Source organism: Ammospiza caudacuta, chromosome 19, assembly GCF_027887145.1.
Source record: "Ammospiza caudacuta isolate bAmmCau1 chromosome 19, bAmmCau1.pri, whole genome shotgun sequence".
NCBI lineage: Eukaryota > Metazoa > Chordata > Aves > Passeriformes > Passerellidae > Ammospiza > Ammospiza caudacuta.
The window spans coordinates 5773219-5793866 of record NC_080611.1 but is presented as its reverse complement, the minus strand read 5'-3'; the positions used below and the strand labels follow the sequence as shown (position 1 = coordinate 5793866).

The 20648-nt window shown below is 39.4% G+C and overlaps 1 protein-coding gene across 1 annotated transcript in view; it reads left to right on the top strand.

Moving 5' to 3' along the window:
• The first annotated feature begins 4943 nt into the window (after positions 1 to 4943).
• B3GNTL1 (UDP-GlcNAc:betaGal beta-1,3-N-acetylglucosaminyltransferase like 1) overlaps positions 4944 to 20648 on the top strand; it is a 106847-nt gene continuing 91142 nt past the window's right edge. The window contains exons 1-4 of the mRNA XM_058817552.1: positions 4944 to 4994; positions 8467 to 8583; positions 8684 to 8783; positions 13637 to 13701. Coding sequence (XP_058673535.1) covers positions 4944 to 4994; positions 8467 to 8583; positions 8684 to 8783; positions 13637 to 13701 — 333 coding nt within the window. The remainder of the gene's footprint in view (positions 4995 to 8466; positions 8584 to 8683; positions 8784 to 13636; positions 13702 to 20648) is intronic.

The window sequence follows — 20648 nt, the reverse complement described above, 5'->3', positions numbered from 1 at the left end:
TCAAGGAGAGTGTATGTTTGGAGGTGTGGGCTGGTACTGAAATGAAAAGGATTTTTCTATTTCACCCACAAAGCTACCCAAGTCCAGTACTGCAGCTAACAGAATATTTGTGGTATTTACTGCCTCATCAAAACAACCACCCGCTTCTTCAGGTTGACTCATTTGAAAAGGAGAAAGAAGAAACAAGCAACATCCTTTCTAAGCACAGCTAATGTTTCAGAGAAAGAAATGTATCACACAACGTTTCTTCTCTAAGGAGCAGCAGCATTTTTCAGTGAGGTTACCCAAACTCAATATGTCTAAATTGTAAGAGCAATTAGGCCTGTAATTTCAGCTGAGCATTTGAAGTCTTGAGTACACAGGGAAATTGGCCCAAATAACTATTAGGTACTAGTCCCTGCTAGTAATAAAGGCTCTGAAGGCCAAAGGAAGGCATTAGCAGCCCTTGTGCAACTCCCTTAACAGGGTGTACACATGTAACTAATTGGAAACCAGTAAACAATCCTGGCATTGAGGCCCAAAGCAGATAATCTCACTCACACTACTTCAGTCATTTTCTTCTCATGTGGCTGACTGGAATAAAACTGCTAAAATACTGTTTCCCTCATGCAGAAAAAGATCTAGGGGATATAATAGATCACAAGCTGATTAGGAGTTAACAGTGTCAAGCCATTGTGAAAAAGGCAAACACTGCACTAAGCTGTGCAAACAGGAGTATGGCTTGCAAGACATGAGAAGTAATCCTGCTCTGGTCCAGCCCCAGCAGGAGCACCAGGACTGGTGCTGGGGCTTATTCTCCAACAGAGATGCAAAGTGCACAGAGAGCATCCAGAACAGAGCCAGGAGAATAAACAAAGGTCGAAAACATCACTGAATAAATCAGAAGTCTCAACAGAAGCGTGGGATGGGAGGGAAACTCAACAGCAATTTGAAAATTCGTAAAATCATAAATTCATAAAGGGCTTGCAGGCTGGGGAAGGACTAATGGATTTGTGATGGAATTTGCAAGCCTCCTCAGGCAAAGAAAGGGTTAACAGAGGCATTAGCAAGAAAGCAGCTGAGAAGGCACACAGCTGCAGGGGATAAAGGCACTGGGAGAGGGCTATCAGGGGACCCCTGCAGGAGGGGGCTGAGCAGCCTCCTGGGTGGAGATACAGGCTGAAGGGATGGGGGCCTGTGTCCTTTCTGAGAGATTCTAGCCTTATCTTTGGGCAGGTTACTGGCCTCCTTGGTGGTATTTAGTCAGGGTGTTTGATTATAAAATCTTTTTTTAGGCCTGCAAAAAAGCAGAGTAGGGTGGTAAGGATCTTGTTTTCTTTTTAATGGCCCAGTAAAACTTTTCACATCTAGTCTAAAATGCAGACAAAGTGCCAAATCTACTAAGTTAGGAGCAAAGTAGGATAATTCTTGCCTGAGGTAAAATTTTAAGATGCTGTTACTAAGAGGATTCAAAGTGAGGAGCTGTACCTTGGGAGCTGAACACTATGGAGGGGGAGAGAGAGAACAAGCAAAAAGCATCTGTATAAAAGGGATAAGTTATAGGCTCTGCCTCAACAGCTCTAAAACTCAGGAGATCACGAAGTCTGCATCTTTTAGCCAGAGGGAAAAGATCTTAGCCAGCCAAATTTCAGGGGGCTTAGAAAGTGCTGCAATATCTAAGCTGAATATTAAGAAATTCTTTCTATGGGCAAAGAGAGCAAGGGCTGCAGTAAACTGGCTGAGGATGTTAGGAAGCCCCATGGACCAGTGGGTGTTTGTGAGCTGAGCCTGTCTCAGGATGCCAGGACTAGATGAGCTTCTCATGTCCCCTTCTGCTGTTTTGTACTGTAATGAGAAATACTGCCCCCCTCTTCTCTTGCCACTCAACTGTGACATTTTATGAAAATAACAGAGCATTTTTGGAAGCTCAAAGCATTTTTTGAATAGAAGTGGTTTCAAAACTTGCTCAGAGCTGAATTTTTTACCTACTCTGTTGAATGATCCTTTCAACATAGTGAGTTCTGGAAATACTTCAGTACTAGAGGTTGTAACTTCAGTGACAAATGTGTTAAAAGAACACTCTATACTCACTCATTCTGTCTTTCCAATAAAGATACAACCAAATTAAGTTGCTCACATGCTCCACAACACAACAGATTTGTTTGCACAGATGCATTTTTACCACCCCAGTTACCATTTCAGCTTTTCAAAAAGAAACTAAACCCAAGGCTACTTGGCCTCAATAACCCCACTGATAGCCTACACAAGCAGTTTTGCTTTATCTTCTTTTAAACTCCAGTGAAATCAGCTGAGATCTGCCCTCACAAGTCAATATGTCCATGTTGTTCATACTGTGAGTCTGTGTCATTTTAGAAATGACAGTTATATGTAAAAAAAAAAAAAAATCAAAAACAACTTTCTAGATATTATGTTTTTCCGTTAAGATGAGGAAAATTTCTATTTGATAGCTAAAGCCTCCAGAAACTGCAAATCTTAGTTTCACAGTAATTCTCCTCAAAAGATTATTTTGTCACAAATAAAAGCTAACCATTAATTTGATAAGCAATGTCTGAGTTTGCAGTGCTTTTAGCTGTGAGGAGTACTTTGTGAGCTGCCCCCATCACTGTGAAACATCTTTAACACAGAGCAACTGGAAGTAGAACTAGGACCAAACCATCTTTGCTTGCTTTTTAATCAGTTTGTTGTGACAGTGTTGGGAGATCTCTTTCTACTCTGCCCCACATGAAAGTGGAATGGGCAATGAAACAGTTGACCGTATTTTGGAAACTATTTCGTTCCCCAAGTTGCCCAAGGACACAGAAATGCCTGCTGGAATTTCAAAAGCCAGTAGGTAAGAGCTCTCACAATGGGTGTTAGCTGCCTAGGTTGCCCTGACAATCCCACTGAATAGGTTCCACATGCTTATGGGCCTTTAAATGTCTTTCCAAACCCACCCCAAACAAAAATTACATTCTAAGCAGAAATTTGTATTTAATTACTTTTTGTGGTCAGCTACATAATATAACTTCGAAAACATTTCTGGTGGGTTTGACTGGTTCTGTATTTTCCTCAGGGAAGGCAGCAAGGGCTTTGTCTGCATTTTGTTTCGCTTAATGAGGCGCTGTCCCTGACTGGGACTTTTGTTTGGTTTGGGGTGAGTAAAGCAATACTCTGCTACACTTTCCTAGATAAAGCAAGGCACGCAGGCAACATAACAGTGCCAGCAGCCTTTGTCGCCAGAAACAGGAATGATCGTATTTAACAGTGCTGCTCATGGAGAGATTAAACTCGGGCTGGACAGTGAGAAGCTGTGCAGATAATTTGAAATAGATTCCGAGGGTGAATTACTGCTTGGCTGTTCTCCTCACCTCAGTTCTCAGATTTGTGTGCCAACCAAACTTTTAAGATAACTCTGCTCTGTTTGCTCCTTGAATTGTCTGGCTGTTTAACAGGCTCTTCAAATAAACAAGGGATAATCTCAGGATTTTGCTTAACAAAGATTGCTTTGTGCAAATTTTAAAAATTCTGAATAGGTTGTTGTACAGGGCCTGGTGTTGCAATCCCTTTTAGCTGTGAATACTTTCAAGGCAGTAAATGGTTGCACAACCATAATTTCAGTTAATAAATGATCAATAATACATTCCAGTATAATTTGAAATGCCTCCCAGTATCTGAAAGGGCCTACAAGGAAGTTGGAGAGGAAGTCTTTGTCAGGAACTGCTGCGACAAGACAAGGAGTAATGGGTACAAGTTGAAAGAGGGGAAAATCAGGTTAGATATCAGGAACAAATATTTTACTGTGAGGGTGGGGAGGCCCTGGCACAGGTTGCCCAGAGAAGCCGTGGCTGTCCCATCCATTGAAGTGTCCAAGGCCAGGCTGGACAGGGCTTGGAGCAGCCTGGGACAGTGGAAGGTGTCCCTGCCCATGGTAGGGGCTGGCACTGGATGATCTTCAAGGTCCATTCCATTCCAACCCCTTAACATTCCATGATTCTATGATAATGGCACCATTACCACCAGCAATTTTTCCTTTTGAAAGGTTATTAGAAAATTTTTTTATTTAAAAAAACACAGTAGTGTGGGCCAAGAAAAGCCCAGACTGGAGAGATTAGAGAACACTGGCATTACCATTATCATTCTCCAGGAATATGTACAATGATCAGCTCCAAAGCGAAAAATATGTTTAAATTTCCACAAATTTCAGTTCAAGCAGGTTATACCTGTCACCATACCTCAGTGTGGTAAATAACTTTGAAAAAGCGTTGTAACACTGCTGAAAATGTACAGGTTTGAGCTTAGTTGGGGAAACGCGGGCAGCATCAGTTGAAGAATCAGTGTGAGAGGGAAAATGTGCTAATGTCTTAACAAACAATTCGGTAAGTAGGTGAGTGAGTATGGGTGTTAACATCTTTGAAATGAGTCTTAATGTCTCTATTAACAAGTAGCAGGTTTGCTGCAGAGCTCAACTTGACTCCTGAAACCGACAAGGGTCGGCATAAGCCCGAACTTCAAAATTTGGGGGAAAGTGACATGTTTGTGGTGGGGGGAAACACGTGGCAGGCCATTGGGGACGGCTGTACCTTCCTAACCCCTCAGCACTGGGAAAGGCAAAGCGCAACAAGCGGCCGAGATTTGGGAATAAAAGGGGGAGAGAAAACCCCGCGGGCGCGTGGCCTCTCTCTTTATTTGAATAAAGTTGCAGGACTCCTCTGTCTGTTTTGTGAACACTGGTTTTTCATAGCGTGATTTTCCATACGAGTGTCTTCACAGCCGGGGCCGGGGCTGAGGCCGCGGCCGGGTGCCCTCGCGGGCTGGGGCCGGGGCCGGTTGTGCCCTCACGGGCCGGGGCCGGAGCTCAGCAGCCGCCGCCGCCGCCGCCGCCGCCGCCAGCAGAGCCTCTTCCGGCCGCTCCGGCCTCCGTCTCTGTGGTTGTTCCTCCCGCTCCTCCCTGCGGGGCGGCGGCGATGGCGGAGCCGGGGAGAGCCGGCGGGAGCCCCGAGCCCCCCGTACAGGTGGTACGTGACAGGCGGGGCCGGGCTGGGAGTGCCCGGGGCTGGGAGTGCCCGGGGCGGACACGGCGGCTCGGGCGGGGCCGGGGCTGGCCCCGGAGGGCTCGGTGCCGGCGCGTTCGGGTACACGGGGTTGGCAACGAAAGTCGTAAAATCTTCCTACAACACTTCCTGTTTCTGTTACTTCCCGTACAAGTATATGTATATATTTATGTCTATTTATATATGTATACATATATATGTATATGTTCATATACATACACATACGTATATGTGCATGTATATGTTCATGTACATATATATACATATACATATGTATATGTACATGTACATGCGTATATATGTGTATATAGTGTGTATATATAGTGTATATATATTATATAGATATAATTTTTAGATATGCGCACTTATCTATAAATAACACACATAAATAAAGTTAAATATACAACATCTATCTCTATCTGTGCCTGTATAGCTATATGCATAGAAATATAAAAATACAGGAATATATATATTACTTGTCTAGAATGTGTGAAGTTCAGGGAAAAACAGGTCATGTCACCATGCTAAATATAGAAATATATGTAATACTTGTGTAGAATGTGTGGGGTTCAGGGAAGTCCAGGTAGTGTGACAGTGCTCAAGTCCATGTTTGATTCACAGCTCTGTTTCAAGTGTCACATATGGCTCATAGGCTCTGTTGGATGCTGCTGTAAATCAGCCTCAGCTAATGAAATGGTAATGGTGACTCAGATCACTCAGATGATTTGTAATGCCAACAGCACATTAGCTGTTTGCAATTTATCTCCCAAATACTCAAAATTACTTTGAGGGAGCTTAACACCTCTGTAGTTCAGTTTTGGTAGCAGTCATCAAATACAGGAAGGGCTGCCACAAGGAGAACTAAAATAATCGTCTGTGCTGGGATTGGGAAGTAAGACTTGGCATAAACTAGCAAAAAACACTGGAAAAACCATTCTAGTTTTTTTTTATGCCTGCTTTTAGTGAGTGCCTTAGCAAGGTTGGTGTTTGACCCTGGAGAGGGTTTGTCAGCAATGCCAGAGCTGTGGTTGATCTTGTTTTGGGACAGGAGAAGCAGACACAGTCTCTGGAGGTTACTGCCAGCTGGTATTATTGCCATGAGACTGTACCTGTAAGTGAAATAGTGCCCTGGTTCATGTTGTTCCCCTCTTTAAATGGTCCAAGGAGATTGAATTATTCTGATACAGCCACAGGACATTAAAAGCCAATTTATGACTGCCCAGTTGCAACTCTTAATCCAGGGTACAAACCTGGTAATGAACGAGGGAGAAATGAAAGTCTGGATTGTTGATTTATCCTCAAACTAAAACTAAACACAGAATACCAGTGAGCTGAGCGAAAATGGTGAAACTCTAGGATACATCAGCAATACTCTGAGGTGTTAATCCTATTGCTGAGTACAGTTATTTGTGTGGATTTGTTAATTTTTCAGGTTTTTCACAGAAGTATCATCAGCACTTGAGCTCTGGGCCTTAGTTTGGCAGGTGTCCAGTTCTGCATGGTTCTGTGGAAGTAGAATTTGCTCACAGGAATGTCTTTAGGAGCATGTAAATACATTATAAGCAGTTCAATTCAGAGCACCTCAGTGCCATCAGGTATTTATGAGTTGTTTTATATGTGCTGCCCTCAAAGTACTTTTTTCTGCTTTCAGTTCAAACTAAACAGGGAGGTCAAACATCATCTTGGTATTTTGCACTGCTGCCCTGACTTAAAACAGGAGTACACCACGGAAAAAAAGCAAAGAAGTTCCAGTTTTCAAACCAATGGCAAGCCAGTTGGTGATGGCTTAGTCAAATTTTTACTGAGTGAATCAGAAAACAAATTGAAAAATAACTGATTGTTCTGGATGTGCAAAACTGCACAAGTTTTTATTGTCATTGGAAGAATTGTGGAACACTTTTTTTTCTGAATGAATATGTTACATTGATTGGTTTGAATGTGTAGGTTCATATTTTAATTGCCATGTCCACATAAAGAATATTAAAATCTTGAGTAAATTGAATATAGTATTTCAGAATCTCAGATTTTTGCTTTTATTTTAGTGTCTAAAATAAGTACTAATTTGAGACAGTTCTGAAATAATCTTTTTTATCTGTATGTTGAAATTATTGGATAGTCAGTTTCACTTTTTTTTTTTTTGTTTCTTCCTGTTTTATTTATCTCTCTAAAACACAAATCAAAGCCTACTTTGCTTAAAGATTTAGAGAGCTTTTGTCCTACTTCTTTTCAGAACTGTTCCATCATCCTGCCAAAAATCAGTAGGTTCATTCGTTTAGATGTTTGCTATTTTATTTGGCTGTGAAATGTTGTTAATCATGTACCCTACACAGGACAGGGTTGTACCTGTGTGCACATCCTTCAGTGCCCAAAAATCTGCTTTCTGATGGGTGCACCTGTATTTGCACCTTATACATGTGTTCACATGGCACTAAATTGTGAATAATTCCATCTCAGTATCCCAATGTTTTGTTTCTTAGGATTCTCTCCTGCTCACAATAGGAACAAATCCTCCTTTCTTCCAATTTGTGGTTACCCCAAATAATGAGGAGTTTGTGTTTCTAGGGACTTCTTGAAATGTCCCATGAGACTATTTAGGAGTTACTCAGGTCCTTAAGTTCCCCATCTAAAAGTAATTTTAGCAGGTTCAGACTTGGCTCTCCCTTTTCAAACACAGCCAGGGTACCACCAGGCTGATTTCTCAGGCATGTTGTGAAGGAAGCGTGTTCTCTTTTGAGACACTGAAAGAATTTTGGGAGTTGTTGGCTTTTTAGAGGTAACTAGATCAGTGATGAGTAACCAGACTTGAACAGATAAAGCCCTCCTCTCTGGTTTCTAACCAATTTTCAAATCTTTCAGGTGTGTTTTCCTGCTGTGTGTGCCCCTCTGGAGCAAGGGGCTGCAGGAGGAAAGCTGGGATGGCAGAGTGTGGAGCTACATCACGGATCAACTTCCAATGTGCTTTAGAGCAGTTGGAAGTGGAATAAATGTTAAAATCTTGGCTGCACCCTGAGGGTCCAGCTGCATAATGAGCATCTCCAATTAGGCTTGAAGAGAAATTGATGAGTAAGATTTATTAATGGAGGACAGAAGTGAGGAGTGTCTCAAGAAATGCAGGAATACTAGAAATAGGTTAGGGTGGTGTTACAGATGTTTCATTTGTGGGTTTGCTTCAGTGGTCTCTCTTGTTTCCGTGGACTTCCACCAAAAACCATCTTGTGGAACTTAATTGAAAAAGAAGTTTGATAGAGAAGAAAGCAAATCATACATTTGTAAGAAAGTAAATGTTCCTCACCTACTTTTATATTTTTAAGGTGCATTTTTTGGTGAAAGTTAGTTTCAGAAGGATCTGCTACTTCTCCTTTTTACTAAATATACTATAAGTAAACAAAAATATGCTTCCTGACATGCATGTGGATCTCTGTTTGTTTTCTTGTAGTCTATCATTTTGCCTGTTCACAACAGTGAATGCTGGTTAGATGAATGCCTGAAGTCAGTTTGGGAACAAGATTTTAAAGGAACCATGGAGCTGTCAATTTTTAATGATGCCAGTAAGGTGTGTTTCAGACTTCCTTTAAAATACTATCTCTAAGAATTTTTGGTTGACTTCAACACACAAATTAAAATAGCTGCATCTATGTAATTATTTTTTCTAGGATGGTTCAGCTGAAATAATTGAAAAGTGGAAGATCAAGTTGGAAGAAGTTGGTGTTTCAGTAATCATTGGAACCAACAATTCCTCTCAGCCTCGAGGTGGTATGTAGTTTAATTTTGTGAGTTTGGTTCTTATTGCAGGCACTTTCTGATTTTGAGTTTGAAATGTATCTTTGTAGTCATTTCCACTGCAATGGAAAAAACCCACATTGTTTTCTAGAGCTCTGTTTGAAAACTCATTCCAATTTGAATTTGGCCCTGTTGCTTTGGGCTCTGTAGAATTTGTTTATATGTTCAAGAAAAGAAGAACTTGGCTAAGCACTTGTGTGCTCTACTCTGCAAAAGCAAAAGAATTTTGTTTAATTGTAGTATACACAATGTTGTTAATGCTTACAATTTTACTGTGGCTTTCTGATATCTGATTTATCTTCAGGAGATGGGTTTTAAGAAAAAATATATCAAAAATTCCTTGCATAAGGATTTTAAAAGTAAATGCATATCTTTCAAGCCTGAAATAGAAAATAAATACCTTTTTGATGTTGCTTCAATGATCAAATAAAAACAGAGGTTTTATAAGTTTTGATGTGAGCTAAAAACTCTCACTAAAGTCCCAAGTATTCACTCAAAGAGCTAAACCAATATGTTTAGTGAGCTGTCAGACAGGTGTGTGATGTGATCCCCTATTCATTTGCATGCTAATATGAATTATCTCCCACTGCAGAAGATTACAAATAAATCTCTCTTTGAACAGATTTTCTTTTGCTTGCTTTGGCTGGTTTATGTTTGGGGGGTTTTAGCACAAAACCTTCCTAAAATGTAAAACAGAAAGAAAAGTCGGTTTTTGGAGAAGCTGTTGTTGAGTGACAGTAACGTTGGAAGATCACAAAGGAAGAACAGTGTGCTCACAGTTTGTACTGGAGCTGTGTAACCAATGGTTCTGTCATTCTGGACTTTGTTTTAATGAGTAGACAGGTAGGAATTGTTGGTTCCAAGTTTGTGTCTTTGAAGTTATCTCTTAAAAGTCACACTTTGGGAACACTGTAACACAGAATTTGGACAGTTACTGTTTTTTCACTGCACGTCCTGTTTGAAGTGGAAAGAAACTCAGGCTCTTTAGAGTCTCCTCAAGATGATCTTCTTATGCAAAAGCCCACTTCTGTTCCAGAAAGTTTGCTTTTCATCCCCTGTTGAAACATGCAAATAAATTGGGAGTTTGTGCACTGAATTCATCTGCAACCTGGTAGAGGCCCCTGGCTTTATTTACTGTCATTTCTCCTGACTGTAGCTTTACATCTGTTTTTAAATAGTTGTCAGACATAGCAATACTGAAGTAACACAGCATAACCCTTACTATAAATATTTTTAGTATTTTAATACCTTTAGCATGAACTGGTGTTGTTTTGACAGTGCAGCTTGTAATATTAGAACTATTGGGCTGGTAATGACAAAAGGCAGACAAGGTTTTTAGAGGGAATTTTTTTCTTTTGGGCAATCGATACAGCTGGAGTTGAGCAATGTCAAGAATTACTCATAATCCTGTAAATTTTTTCTTCTTTTTTGTCCTCCCTCTGCTATTGGGTGATCAGTCTCTTTTCAAAACTGACTTCTTTTACTGATCAAGAAATGAAGTAGGTTGCAATTTCCTAAATCAAAGAATAATCCCAGAAGTTGTTAATTCTGTTACTTAAGATAGCTAGTAATGTTTCTACTAATCCGATCATGTTGTGTAACATATTTTCCATTTTTATAAACATTTGCTATGTCTAAAATCTTGTTCCTACTCGAGTGTTGTATCAATTGTGTATAAACTAAATTTTAGTTTGCCAGAACACACAAGCAGGATGGTTTTTTTTTTTTTAATTTTAGAATTCTGATGTCTGTTCACCTCTGCACTTCAGGAAACTGAACCTAAAACTGAGTTCCAGTTGTGAATTCCACTGTGCCATTAGGGATATGTCAGATTATTAAATTATTTTTTGGTTTAGCATGCATTTGTCAGTGTTGGGGTAGCTGGAGACTGAACAGATCTCCAATAAATTGGGGGTGAGAGGGGCTGTGCACTATTTAAATATATAATTTTAAAAATAGTGTGGAATGCATAGTTCTGCTAAAAAACAAAGCCAGGAGACACTCTCAGGTCACAATTCAAACAAGGACATCTTTACTCCATGGTTGTTAAATTTTAGAAGCAGGTTACTTGAAATCCATAGCATTTGTTTGCTTTTGGTGATTTACTTTCATTTTGTTAAGGACTAGGTACAACTGGAAGGAGCCTTGCCTTTAAAAGAAGATGCTTTGGTACAGAAACAATGTACTAGTCAGGCTTCACATCTTCAACTATTTACACAAGATTAGGATTTATTTCTGATTCTTTTCTAACATGTAAAAGAAAGGGGGGGAACCTTGGAAAAAAGAAAGGGTCACTTGCCTAAAAAAAGGAAACCTTTTTCTTTCCAAGAGTAAGGAATGTTAATATCTCACTGAAGCTTAAGTTTTTACGGCCGTAACCATGGTAACAGGCTCTTTTCACCAAGTAAGCAGGCCTTACAAAACTCAGAGACCTGGCACAAACATTTCATTTTGTTCAGTAGAGTAATATTAAAGAATTTTTTTTACTCATGCCAAACACAGAATTTGTTGTGGTGAAAGAATTTTTAATACCTAGTTTCTTCTATGGGGAGTTATATTTATCTTCTCAATAATTTAAAAAATGTGTGTATTTTCTTCTCTCTCTTTCCTCTAAAAGATGTCTGGTATATGAAAAACCTCTGGATGTTTCTGTCTTAAACATAGCAAGAAATATTTTCCAACTCATTCTCATAACAAATACTAGATATTTCTTGATTTTATTTACTTGAAAATGAGATCTGAAATACTCCAGGAAGTTCATAGAGTTATATAATTGCCATCAAGCCTCCTTCTCTCTTTTCTTACAGTTTTGCTTCCTTAATGAATTATTTTCCATTGAAAGTTGTTGAAATATTTGGGCGTGTTAATGACAGCACTGAAATGTAAGTCCAGGCCACTTTACAGCTGCTGTGGCTTCTGATAGCACTGATGTGTTTCAAATTGGGCAAATTTAATTCTGTCATCATTTTTGTGCTGTTCTTTTATCTCCTGCTTTACTGGGGGTAAGTGAAGGGCTGGGGGTTGCTGCTTTGGCATGCCCAGGCCTGCTGACTTGCATCAGTTGTGGTGCCAGGACCCAGCTCTGCTGCTGTGGCAGCTCCTGCCTCTGCCAGCTGCTTTTTCACTGCCAGTGGGAAGGAGACTGAGAGTCACTGTGCAGGTGGGATTCCAGAATGTAAACATCCTGTAAAATAATAAATCCAAAAAAACACACAATGAGGAGAAGTTGAGGTGAGGATTAAAGTACATGAGAAAAAATAACACAGTTATAAGAAGGGGCCTTTATTAGTCCTGCTCTGGTGGTAGTTGACATAATGTTCCTTGAGGCAGTAAGAAATGCAGTCATAAGTCTTTTTCTGTACTTGGACAGCTCAGCAAAATAGCCAAGGAGCACGTGCATTACAACTAAGGGAACCTTTGAGCCCAGTTAAATAACTTAAATTTGTAACACATAAAAGGATAAGAGAATTACAGAATTCTGCTTTTTTTCAAATGCTAAGACAGAAACTTTATGGATAATAATATTTAAAATTATTCTGTTCCACTTCATGGTGAGATTTTCTTGGCTTTACATTTTCAGTTTTCCCTCTAAAGAGTAAAAACCCTACAGTATTGCTTGTCTTCACAATAATGTTCATTTTGCAGGTCAGGGTGATCTTGCTGGATTCCCTGACTTGATTCCATAAATACTCCAGAGGGAAGCTGAAGTGTTTCATATGTGACCAAGTGGAATCCATGCAGCATTTTTCAGACTAACACTGGATGTAGGGTGGGCTTTTCTTAGAATGCTGCCCAGGGCAAGAATTCAGAGATCAGAAAGTTCTTAGGTTCACCTTGTCCACCTGCAAAAATAATCCCAGGCAAGCATTCCCACCTTGTGGGTGTATCCCAGTGGTTGCTGCAGTCCCATCCTTACCTTCAGCTGTGGATTCCTGCTCTTTCCTATTTTTCTGCTTCTGCCATTTGTTTGATCCTCCAGAGCAGTCATCTACTTCAGAAATTAAGCTGAAATTAAAACAATTTTCTTCTTTGGTTCATTCATTTCTTCCTGAAATGAATGGGTTGGTAAAAAGATTCACCAAGTGTCAGGAAGTCAGAAACTGAGACAACCTGGGTGCCAATGTTGTCATTTGTCTGAAGTGACATTTCAGTGTGGTCTCCATTGGTGATACACATGTTATGCTATAAATAAATCACCTTTGTGCTCTGTGTACGATTCTAATAAATTAGCCTTCTTTGGCTCCTCCTGCATCCCCTTTACATGAATGGCATGTGAAGGTTTTGTATTTGCAAACTTTATACTTAACAAGCACCAAGGAACAGAACGTTTTTAGTCCTTCTGAGAACCCTGATGGGAAGAACAGCAGTTTCTGGTCCTTCCCTGCCTCTTTTATGATTTGCTGGTATTTTTTAGGGCTTCAAAGATGAATGAAGATGGAGGGTTTTCAGCATCTGCTCTTTGCAAGGGGTGGGCCTGGGTGACCTTTAAAGGTTCCTTCCAGCCCAAAGCTTTCTGTGATTCTCCAGGCTGAGGTTCTGGATATAAAACCTGCCCCCTTCAAGATACACAATTACATATTATATCTTTGGGGAGGGCTGGCAAAAGTACTCTTATTCTACTTGATTGTAGAATTCTGGTACTCACTCAGAGAAGGTGACTGACATAAATATTCACAAATTACCTTGCTTTAAATATGGAAAAATCTGGTACCTTATGTGATACTGATTTGTGTATTTTCTTTTCATTTGTTCCATTTTATTATGATTTTAAAAGATGCAACAGTAAAAATTCCTCCATCTTTTTATCTGTGCTTTCTCTCTTTCAGTTGGATTTGCTAAAAATCAAGCAGTAATTCAGAGCTCAGGAACCTATCTCTGCTTTCTGGATTCAGTAAGTTAATGCATTTTGTCTAACTTGGTTTTGTCAATAAAATCCTTTCCTTTTTAATGGAGTTGCTGATTTGCTACAAGACAACCTGCTTAAAGGAGTTTGTTTAACGTGCTGGTTACTATTTATGGCTGTAAAGTTGTATTCCAACCTGTAGAAAGCCTTACATCATTCTTTGATTATATCAGATTTCACAAGCTGTTGTGAACAGGGCCGGGCAAGGTTGGTATTTAGGTGTTTTGAGGATTTCTCTTTCCCACATTCTTCAGAAAATTGTATTGATGAGAAACTAAGAGCTAATCTACTGGCTTTTTGATGTAAAATAGGAGAAGTCTCACCTTCCAAGCTGAATTTTTTTTTTCCTGTGCTTTGTTGGATATCTTCTGTGAAGCAATTGAGCTCAGTAACCCGCAGATAAGGATCTCACTTATGCAGCTGAATATGCAGGAATGGTTTCACAAAGGTGCCCAGCTGAGCACAGGAGTGGGGCCGTGTGCTGGGAGCAGGCAAGAAGAGCAGGACCTTCAAGGCTCACTGATCTCCTGTAATTTCACCTGAAGATTGATTTTTTTTTTCCCTCTGAACCCTCAGTTCATTGGAACTGAGCTATGGGTTAGGGTAAGATGAACTGGCTGCTGACAGGGTTGGTTTTCAGCTACAATTCAACTGAATATTATGATTGTCTGTGCTTGTAAAAAGTGGTGTGAGAGCAGGTTTGTGAGCTCTACAGCCATTCTCAGGTTTTAATTAGGGAAATCCTTCCGTTTGCAAACCACACCTGCCTTATCAACTTGATGGAAGAAATTTTTTTTTGTTCATATGTTAAAATGTTGTGATTTTTGTGATATGTTGTTAGACAGTGAGGCTGTTTACATATCTAAAATTAAAAATAACCAAACCCAAGGAAACTTGCTTATGATTTGCAAAGCTTGAGTATTCTAGGCTTGCATTACATTGCACAGGGCATTCTAGGGAGTCTGTGGGATGAGGAATGTGTGTGCTTGACCTGGCTGAAGTCATCTGAGTCCACCAGTACATGAATGAGAAATTAATGTACTCTTGTCCCAAGAAGCTTCCTATCTTCTGTATCAGATACGTATAGCATGATGTACTGAAATAAATTATGGGTTAGTCTTTCTTTTCCATCCAGGGAGATGTAGTTGTTTGAAAATCACTAGCAGTAAACTAGAAAATCACATTCTCTAAATGAAGTTAATTCATATTTTCATAGTGATTCTTCAGAATTCTCAATTTGTTATTTGCCATATATTAAAATCTTCCTGCTGCTGTGTATCTGTTGGCTGACTGTTGCAGGAAAAAAAACATCAGGGAGTCAAATTGCAGTTATTAAGGAATATAACTGGTAATGATACTCTATTTCTACAATATTGTCATTAGCAGAAGTTTATATTTAATATTACCAAGCATTACTTGAAGTGAGTTGAGGATTTTATGGTTTACAGTGTGGATAAGCTTAGGAGAAGTTACAAAGATTTTCTGTTCTATGCATTTCTATTGCTTCTTCAAATCAGAGGCATTCTGGACTACCAGAAGCCCAATCTTGTTACAAAAGAAATATTAAATACCTGGCATTACTTAAATGTATTTTCTACTGTCTCCCCTTGTGACTACCATGTTTTGCTGAAAACAGATCAGAGCCAATAAAATGGATGTGGAAACTGCTACAAGTCCAAAAATTGCTCAGTGTTTTGGCTGTAGTTAGTAAATGTTGTGTGCTAGTAGCTGGGGCACAGATGTTGCCAGCTGTTTAACAACTCTCCTTCCACACACCACCTACCTTCTTCATTTCAGTCACTTGTCCAGCATCCAGCTCTCTAGGAAGGAATGTTGATATCAGCCTGCTGGAATGTGCTGCAGCCATGCCAAGGAATTGACCTTCAGAAGTGCAGCCACAATTTCAGCTTTGCTGCAGGTGGATGTGGAGAGGAATGGAGCTGTTTGTGCACATCACAAATGGGTGGAGAAATGCATCCCTGGCTTTTTGGTGCATGCTTTGTTTTCTCTGTGAAGTGAAATGAGTGGATGAGCATATTTGAGAGCATCTTTGGAAGTGCTGGCTCCAGCAAGGCTGTTTTTGCTTGCCATTCCAGCTGGAGCCAAGCTGCTCGTGTTATGTCTCTCAACACAGATTTCTGAGGACAACAAACTGGGAAGAAATGTGGAAAAATAAGGTTACAGGTCTCAGAACTGTCAGAATTTGATCAGCCTTTTCTAGTGTGAAGTGGCAGCTGTTGGACTAACAGCTATTGTGGAGTTTTTTACTGTGGTTGTTGTTACAGATTTCACCTCCAAGCTGCTGAGGCATTTTTTCCCGTCTGGGAAAACAAGTAGAAAAATTGAAGCTACTTAACAATTTCTTCATAATATGGGAAAATGAGGGCTAATTTTGCAAATATATTTCACTGTTAGCTTTTCTTCTTCAAATTGTCTGCACATATGACTTTATCTGCCAGTTTCATTGTACTGTAGCTGTAGTTTATCACTTCTCTGGGGTGGTGCCATCTTTTTTAGGAGCATTTACCCCCTTGCAGCACAGCAGAACTCTTACACTAAAAATTCTGCTTTGAACTGCTGTTTTCATTGACGTGCACATAAACATGCCTCTACTTGTCTGAAACTGGATTTCTTTAAAAAAGGATCGTGCTTTCATTTAATCGTAATAATCTGTGGAGTTCCAGGTTTTATTTCAGGTTGTTTCTGTTTATTTCAGGTTTATTCTGTGGAGTTTCCAGGTTTTATTTCAGGTTTATTCAGTGTTGTTGGAGAGTTTCTGACTGTTAAAGAAGAAACATAAAAATGTGTCCTTTTTTGACCTGCAGTGTTTCAAAACCAGTCATAATCACTTGAGAACTTAACGTGCTTGTTTTAATCTTTTGAAAGGCTCTGTTGGCAATGTATCACAATTTCAGAGATTCTCAGGCAGTTCAAAGATATGACTTTAAACCATGTTCCCACAGTGTCACTGCTTGCTAATTGTCCAAAATGCCATGGGGACACAGGTAAGTTTTATTCACCAAAAATGAGGGTGAACCACAGCAGGTTTGTCATTCCTGTGATGGAATTGGCAGCTGCTGACCTGTTCCTTTTGGTTTGGGAGATTGGTTTGCATGATTTAAGTTGGGAATGGTAATTCTTTATTGCTGTGTGCATAATTGCTTAATTTCAAATTGCATGTGTTCCTTGAGGTTCAAGTTCAAACCCACCTCGTTGAGGGGTGTTGCTAAAGGCCTTGGAGGAAGATGGTGGGACCTTCTCCAGCCAGGTGTGTCAGGCACACTCAGTTATAAACAGATTGTTTTTCCAGCCTCTGTAACTTCCTGGGTTTGGAAGCATGGATTTCCTTTTACTTGCCATTGTACATTACAGGCATTAATAAATTTCTGAAATATTCCTCCTCTATTTCAAATTAGTCTGTATTTCTTAGGAAACTAAGATGTGATCAGATTTTCTTTCTATTGTTGTTTAACATACTGTTGCTTGGGAACTTCTCCTCTGATTTAAAAACTGAAATAAGCTGTTACACAATTAGCAGGTGTGGATGTAGTGGTGAAATCCATTACCAGAAGAGTTGTCCATCTTTCCTAATCACTAATGAGCCATAAAAAGTCAAAATACAAGTGCTTGAAGGCATCATCCCTCTCATTGTTTTGTAAAGATATATTAAAACCAGATTGTCTCTGTCTGGTATGAAATGTTAAATGAAGAGGCAAACCTTCAGAATTTGGTTGCCATAACCTCTCCCTACATGTGTGTTCATCTATTCAGCAGTTAAAGAGGGCATTTGGAATCACTGGGAAAGGTTTTACTCTTGTCGGGGTTTACTGGCTTTGCTGCTGAGCACCTTGTGAGTTACCTGCTTCACTTCCCTGCAAACACATCATTTTTTTCAGTGATCTATGAGCAAAAATCAAGGTGATCTCCAATGACCACAGAAAAGCAAGATATGGGAAGGCATGTGTCTGTATTTGTTGAATAAATGCACTGAGGTGGGAGCTGCTTCTACAGCAAAAGTTTCCTGACCAACTAATAGTGATACTTAATTAAAGGATTCCATTAAAAAGATTGTCAGGCTCATAAGAGCACCACATAGATGTTTCCATGTAGACCTGTTTGTTGCTATGCTCAAAAAAAAGGAAAGGTGCTCAATGTAGTCAGCTTCTTAAATTTGAAATGTTTTCTTTGTTGTCCCCTTCTTTCTCAGTTTAATTTGGGAGTAGAAACAGAAAAGTAGCATTTTTTCTTATGATTTTTTTCTTGCAAGTACTGACAGATGATTAGTCCCAGGTGATTTGTGGGTGCCATTGGAGTGCCTGGTTCCAGTGAGTTTGATGGTGTGGGGCTGTTCAAAGAGCAGCCCCTGGAGGATTGCCTGGCATCAGGGTATTTCCTTCAGCAGAGCTGCTGACAGGCCACTTTTTGGAGGTCCCAGGCATTTCACTTTCCTGCTTCGAGGAGTAGAACTGAACAATGGCAAAGAAAGATTTTCCCTCCAGTCTGAGCAGGTGCAGGATAAATGAATGGACCATTTGATGAATTGAAAGATTTTGGAGATGCCATATTGTTGCTCAGTGAGTGAAACATTCCTCCCGCTGCTGCTGCTGTTGTATTTTGAATTTAATAACTGTGATGGGAAGAAGGTGCTGTTGTTATGGGAGTGGAGTGTATCAGCTCTCAATCCTTTTTTTTTTCATTTTGAGCAGCCAAATTTGAAGGAGTTTGTGGAAAAGCAGGAGATGCTGAGTGTGTAATGTGAGCTTAAGAAAGCACCTTAGTACTGACCTATAATGTTTTGTTTGCTGTGAACTTGCCCTTGGTTGCAAAAAGTAGATGTGTATTGTGCATTGAATTGTATATTTTGTTTTACTTTCTCAAGTGCAGAAGCACCAATTTTTAAGGGAGAATGATGAAGTTACCACTGTGGAGCCCAATATGCTCCACACAGCCTGGCTGAAGGGGCCAGCTTTTATATTCCAAGTATATGACTAGGGAATGCATGCATTTATTGAGCATTTATTTCAAATTTCTTTTCTTTTTTCCATTTTTTCCATGGAAGAAATTTCTCTTCATCCTGTCAGCTGAATGTCTGCTAGGGGACAACCATTAGATACTTCCATGTGAACAGAGAAAATTGGATTTTATTGTAAACTTCTGTTTTGTTAAAATTATTTTTCAGTGTAAGTCACTGCTACTGTTGTTATCTTCCCTACCCTCACCTAGGAAACAGAAACAAACTAAATATACTTCCCTTTTTTGTATAGGCCCTTTTTTTTCTGTCTGAAATGAGTGAAAAATAATTTGGAAAGTGTTTGCCTGATTACTGAGGTTTTATTCTCAGTGTTAAACCAGAAAAAAAAAAAAAGAGATGACCAAACTCTGCCTGTAGAAACCAAAGTCTGGCAACACATTTGCTGAATTCAATATCATAAGTGCAACAGCTTTGATAGAAAATTTGTGATTCATTGTGTACTGTTGGGTAAATATTTTACCCTCTTAACCGTTTAATACTATAGTTGCTAAAATTCCATAATTTTTAAGGTGCTCCTAATTTGTGGTACAATCACTTTGGATTTATTTTGGTTTTAAAATACCAATTATTTGGATTTATTTTGGTTTTAAAATACCAATTTTAAATCCATCTGAGTTCTCTAAGATTATTTCACTATAAATGCATTTACATTTCACTATAAATACATTATAAATAAATAAATAAAACTTTCCAGTCACACGTAGTGAAGAGCCTGTCAGAGTTGGATTTTGCAGTTACTTTTCTCATACCAACCTGAATCCAAAAAAGCTGAATGATGGTTGAATCTCCTTTCTGTCTGGGATGTGATTTATATTTTGTGCTCATGTTATAGTATTATTATATTATTCATTAGTATTATATATAGTATTAGTATATACTATATATGGTATTATTATAATAATCATTATTATAGTATTTGGGATTATGTCCTAAACTATTCTTTTTTCCCCCCATCTTTCTTTCTCCTTCCATGAACTCAGAAGGTCTCACAGGACCATCCAGCAGTGCAGTGTGTGTGCAAAGCTGCCAATAAAAAAATGAGACAGAATTATTAAAAGAAATACAGGTCATGCAGGGTAAGAGTTCATAGAGTTTTCCAGCATTAGAGAACAAAGCTGTATTAATAAAAAGAGGCATTTAGAAGTTTTTGTGGTTATAGTGCCCCCTCTTTAGCTGGAGTTTACAGAATTCTGATGCTCTCTGATAGCCTAAGCCCCAGATCTGTGAGTTTTGCCAATAGCATCAAACTGCCCCAGTGTTTTCTTAGGGGAATGGGGCCATTCCTGTCAAACTGGGTGGTTGTGAAAACATGACACCGACCTCTTTGGTGCATAGGTTATTTTGATTTGGTTTGAATGCTTTCCATGCTGATTTAACCTTTTTCAATCAAGTATATTATTTTTCATCTTTGTGAATGTGAGAGTTCTCTCTTGTGTGAGATCATGAACAGTGAGATCTTTTAGCACAAGAGCAAATGTTTCATATTGTAAAAAATGAGGGTAACATTGTTCTAAGCATTGAAATTCCTGCCTTTTTGGTATATTTCCCCTTTTTTCCCCTTTTTATCTCTTCCCCCCCCTCCTTTTTCCCCCCTTCTTCCCCTTTTTCCTCCTTTTTCCTCCCTTTTCACTTTTTCCCCCTTTTTCCCTTTTCCCTCCTTTTCCCCCCTTTTCCCCCTTTTTCCTCCTTTTTCCTCCCTTTTCCCTTTTTTTCCCCTTTTTCCCTTTTTTCCCCCTTTTTGTCCCCCTTCATTTGGATTTACCAAGAAAACATCTAAGGCTCCTTAGCAACTTGTAAAGGAGTGAACACAGTTCAGTTAAAATATATCTGCTATTGCTTGTATGAAAACCAGGTTTTAATTCACAAAAATCAGCTCTGTGTTTGGCATAAAGAAATAGAATTA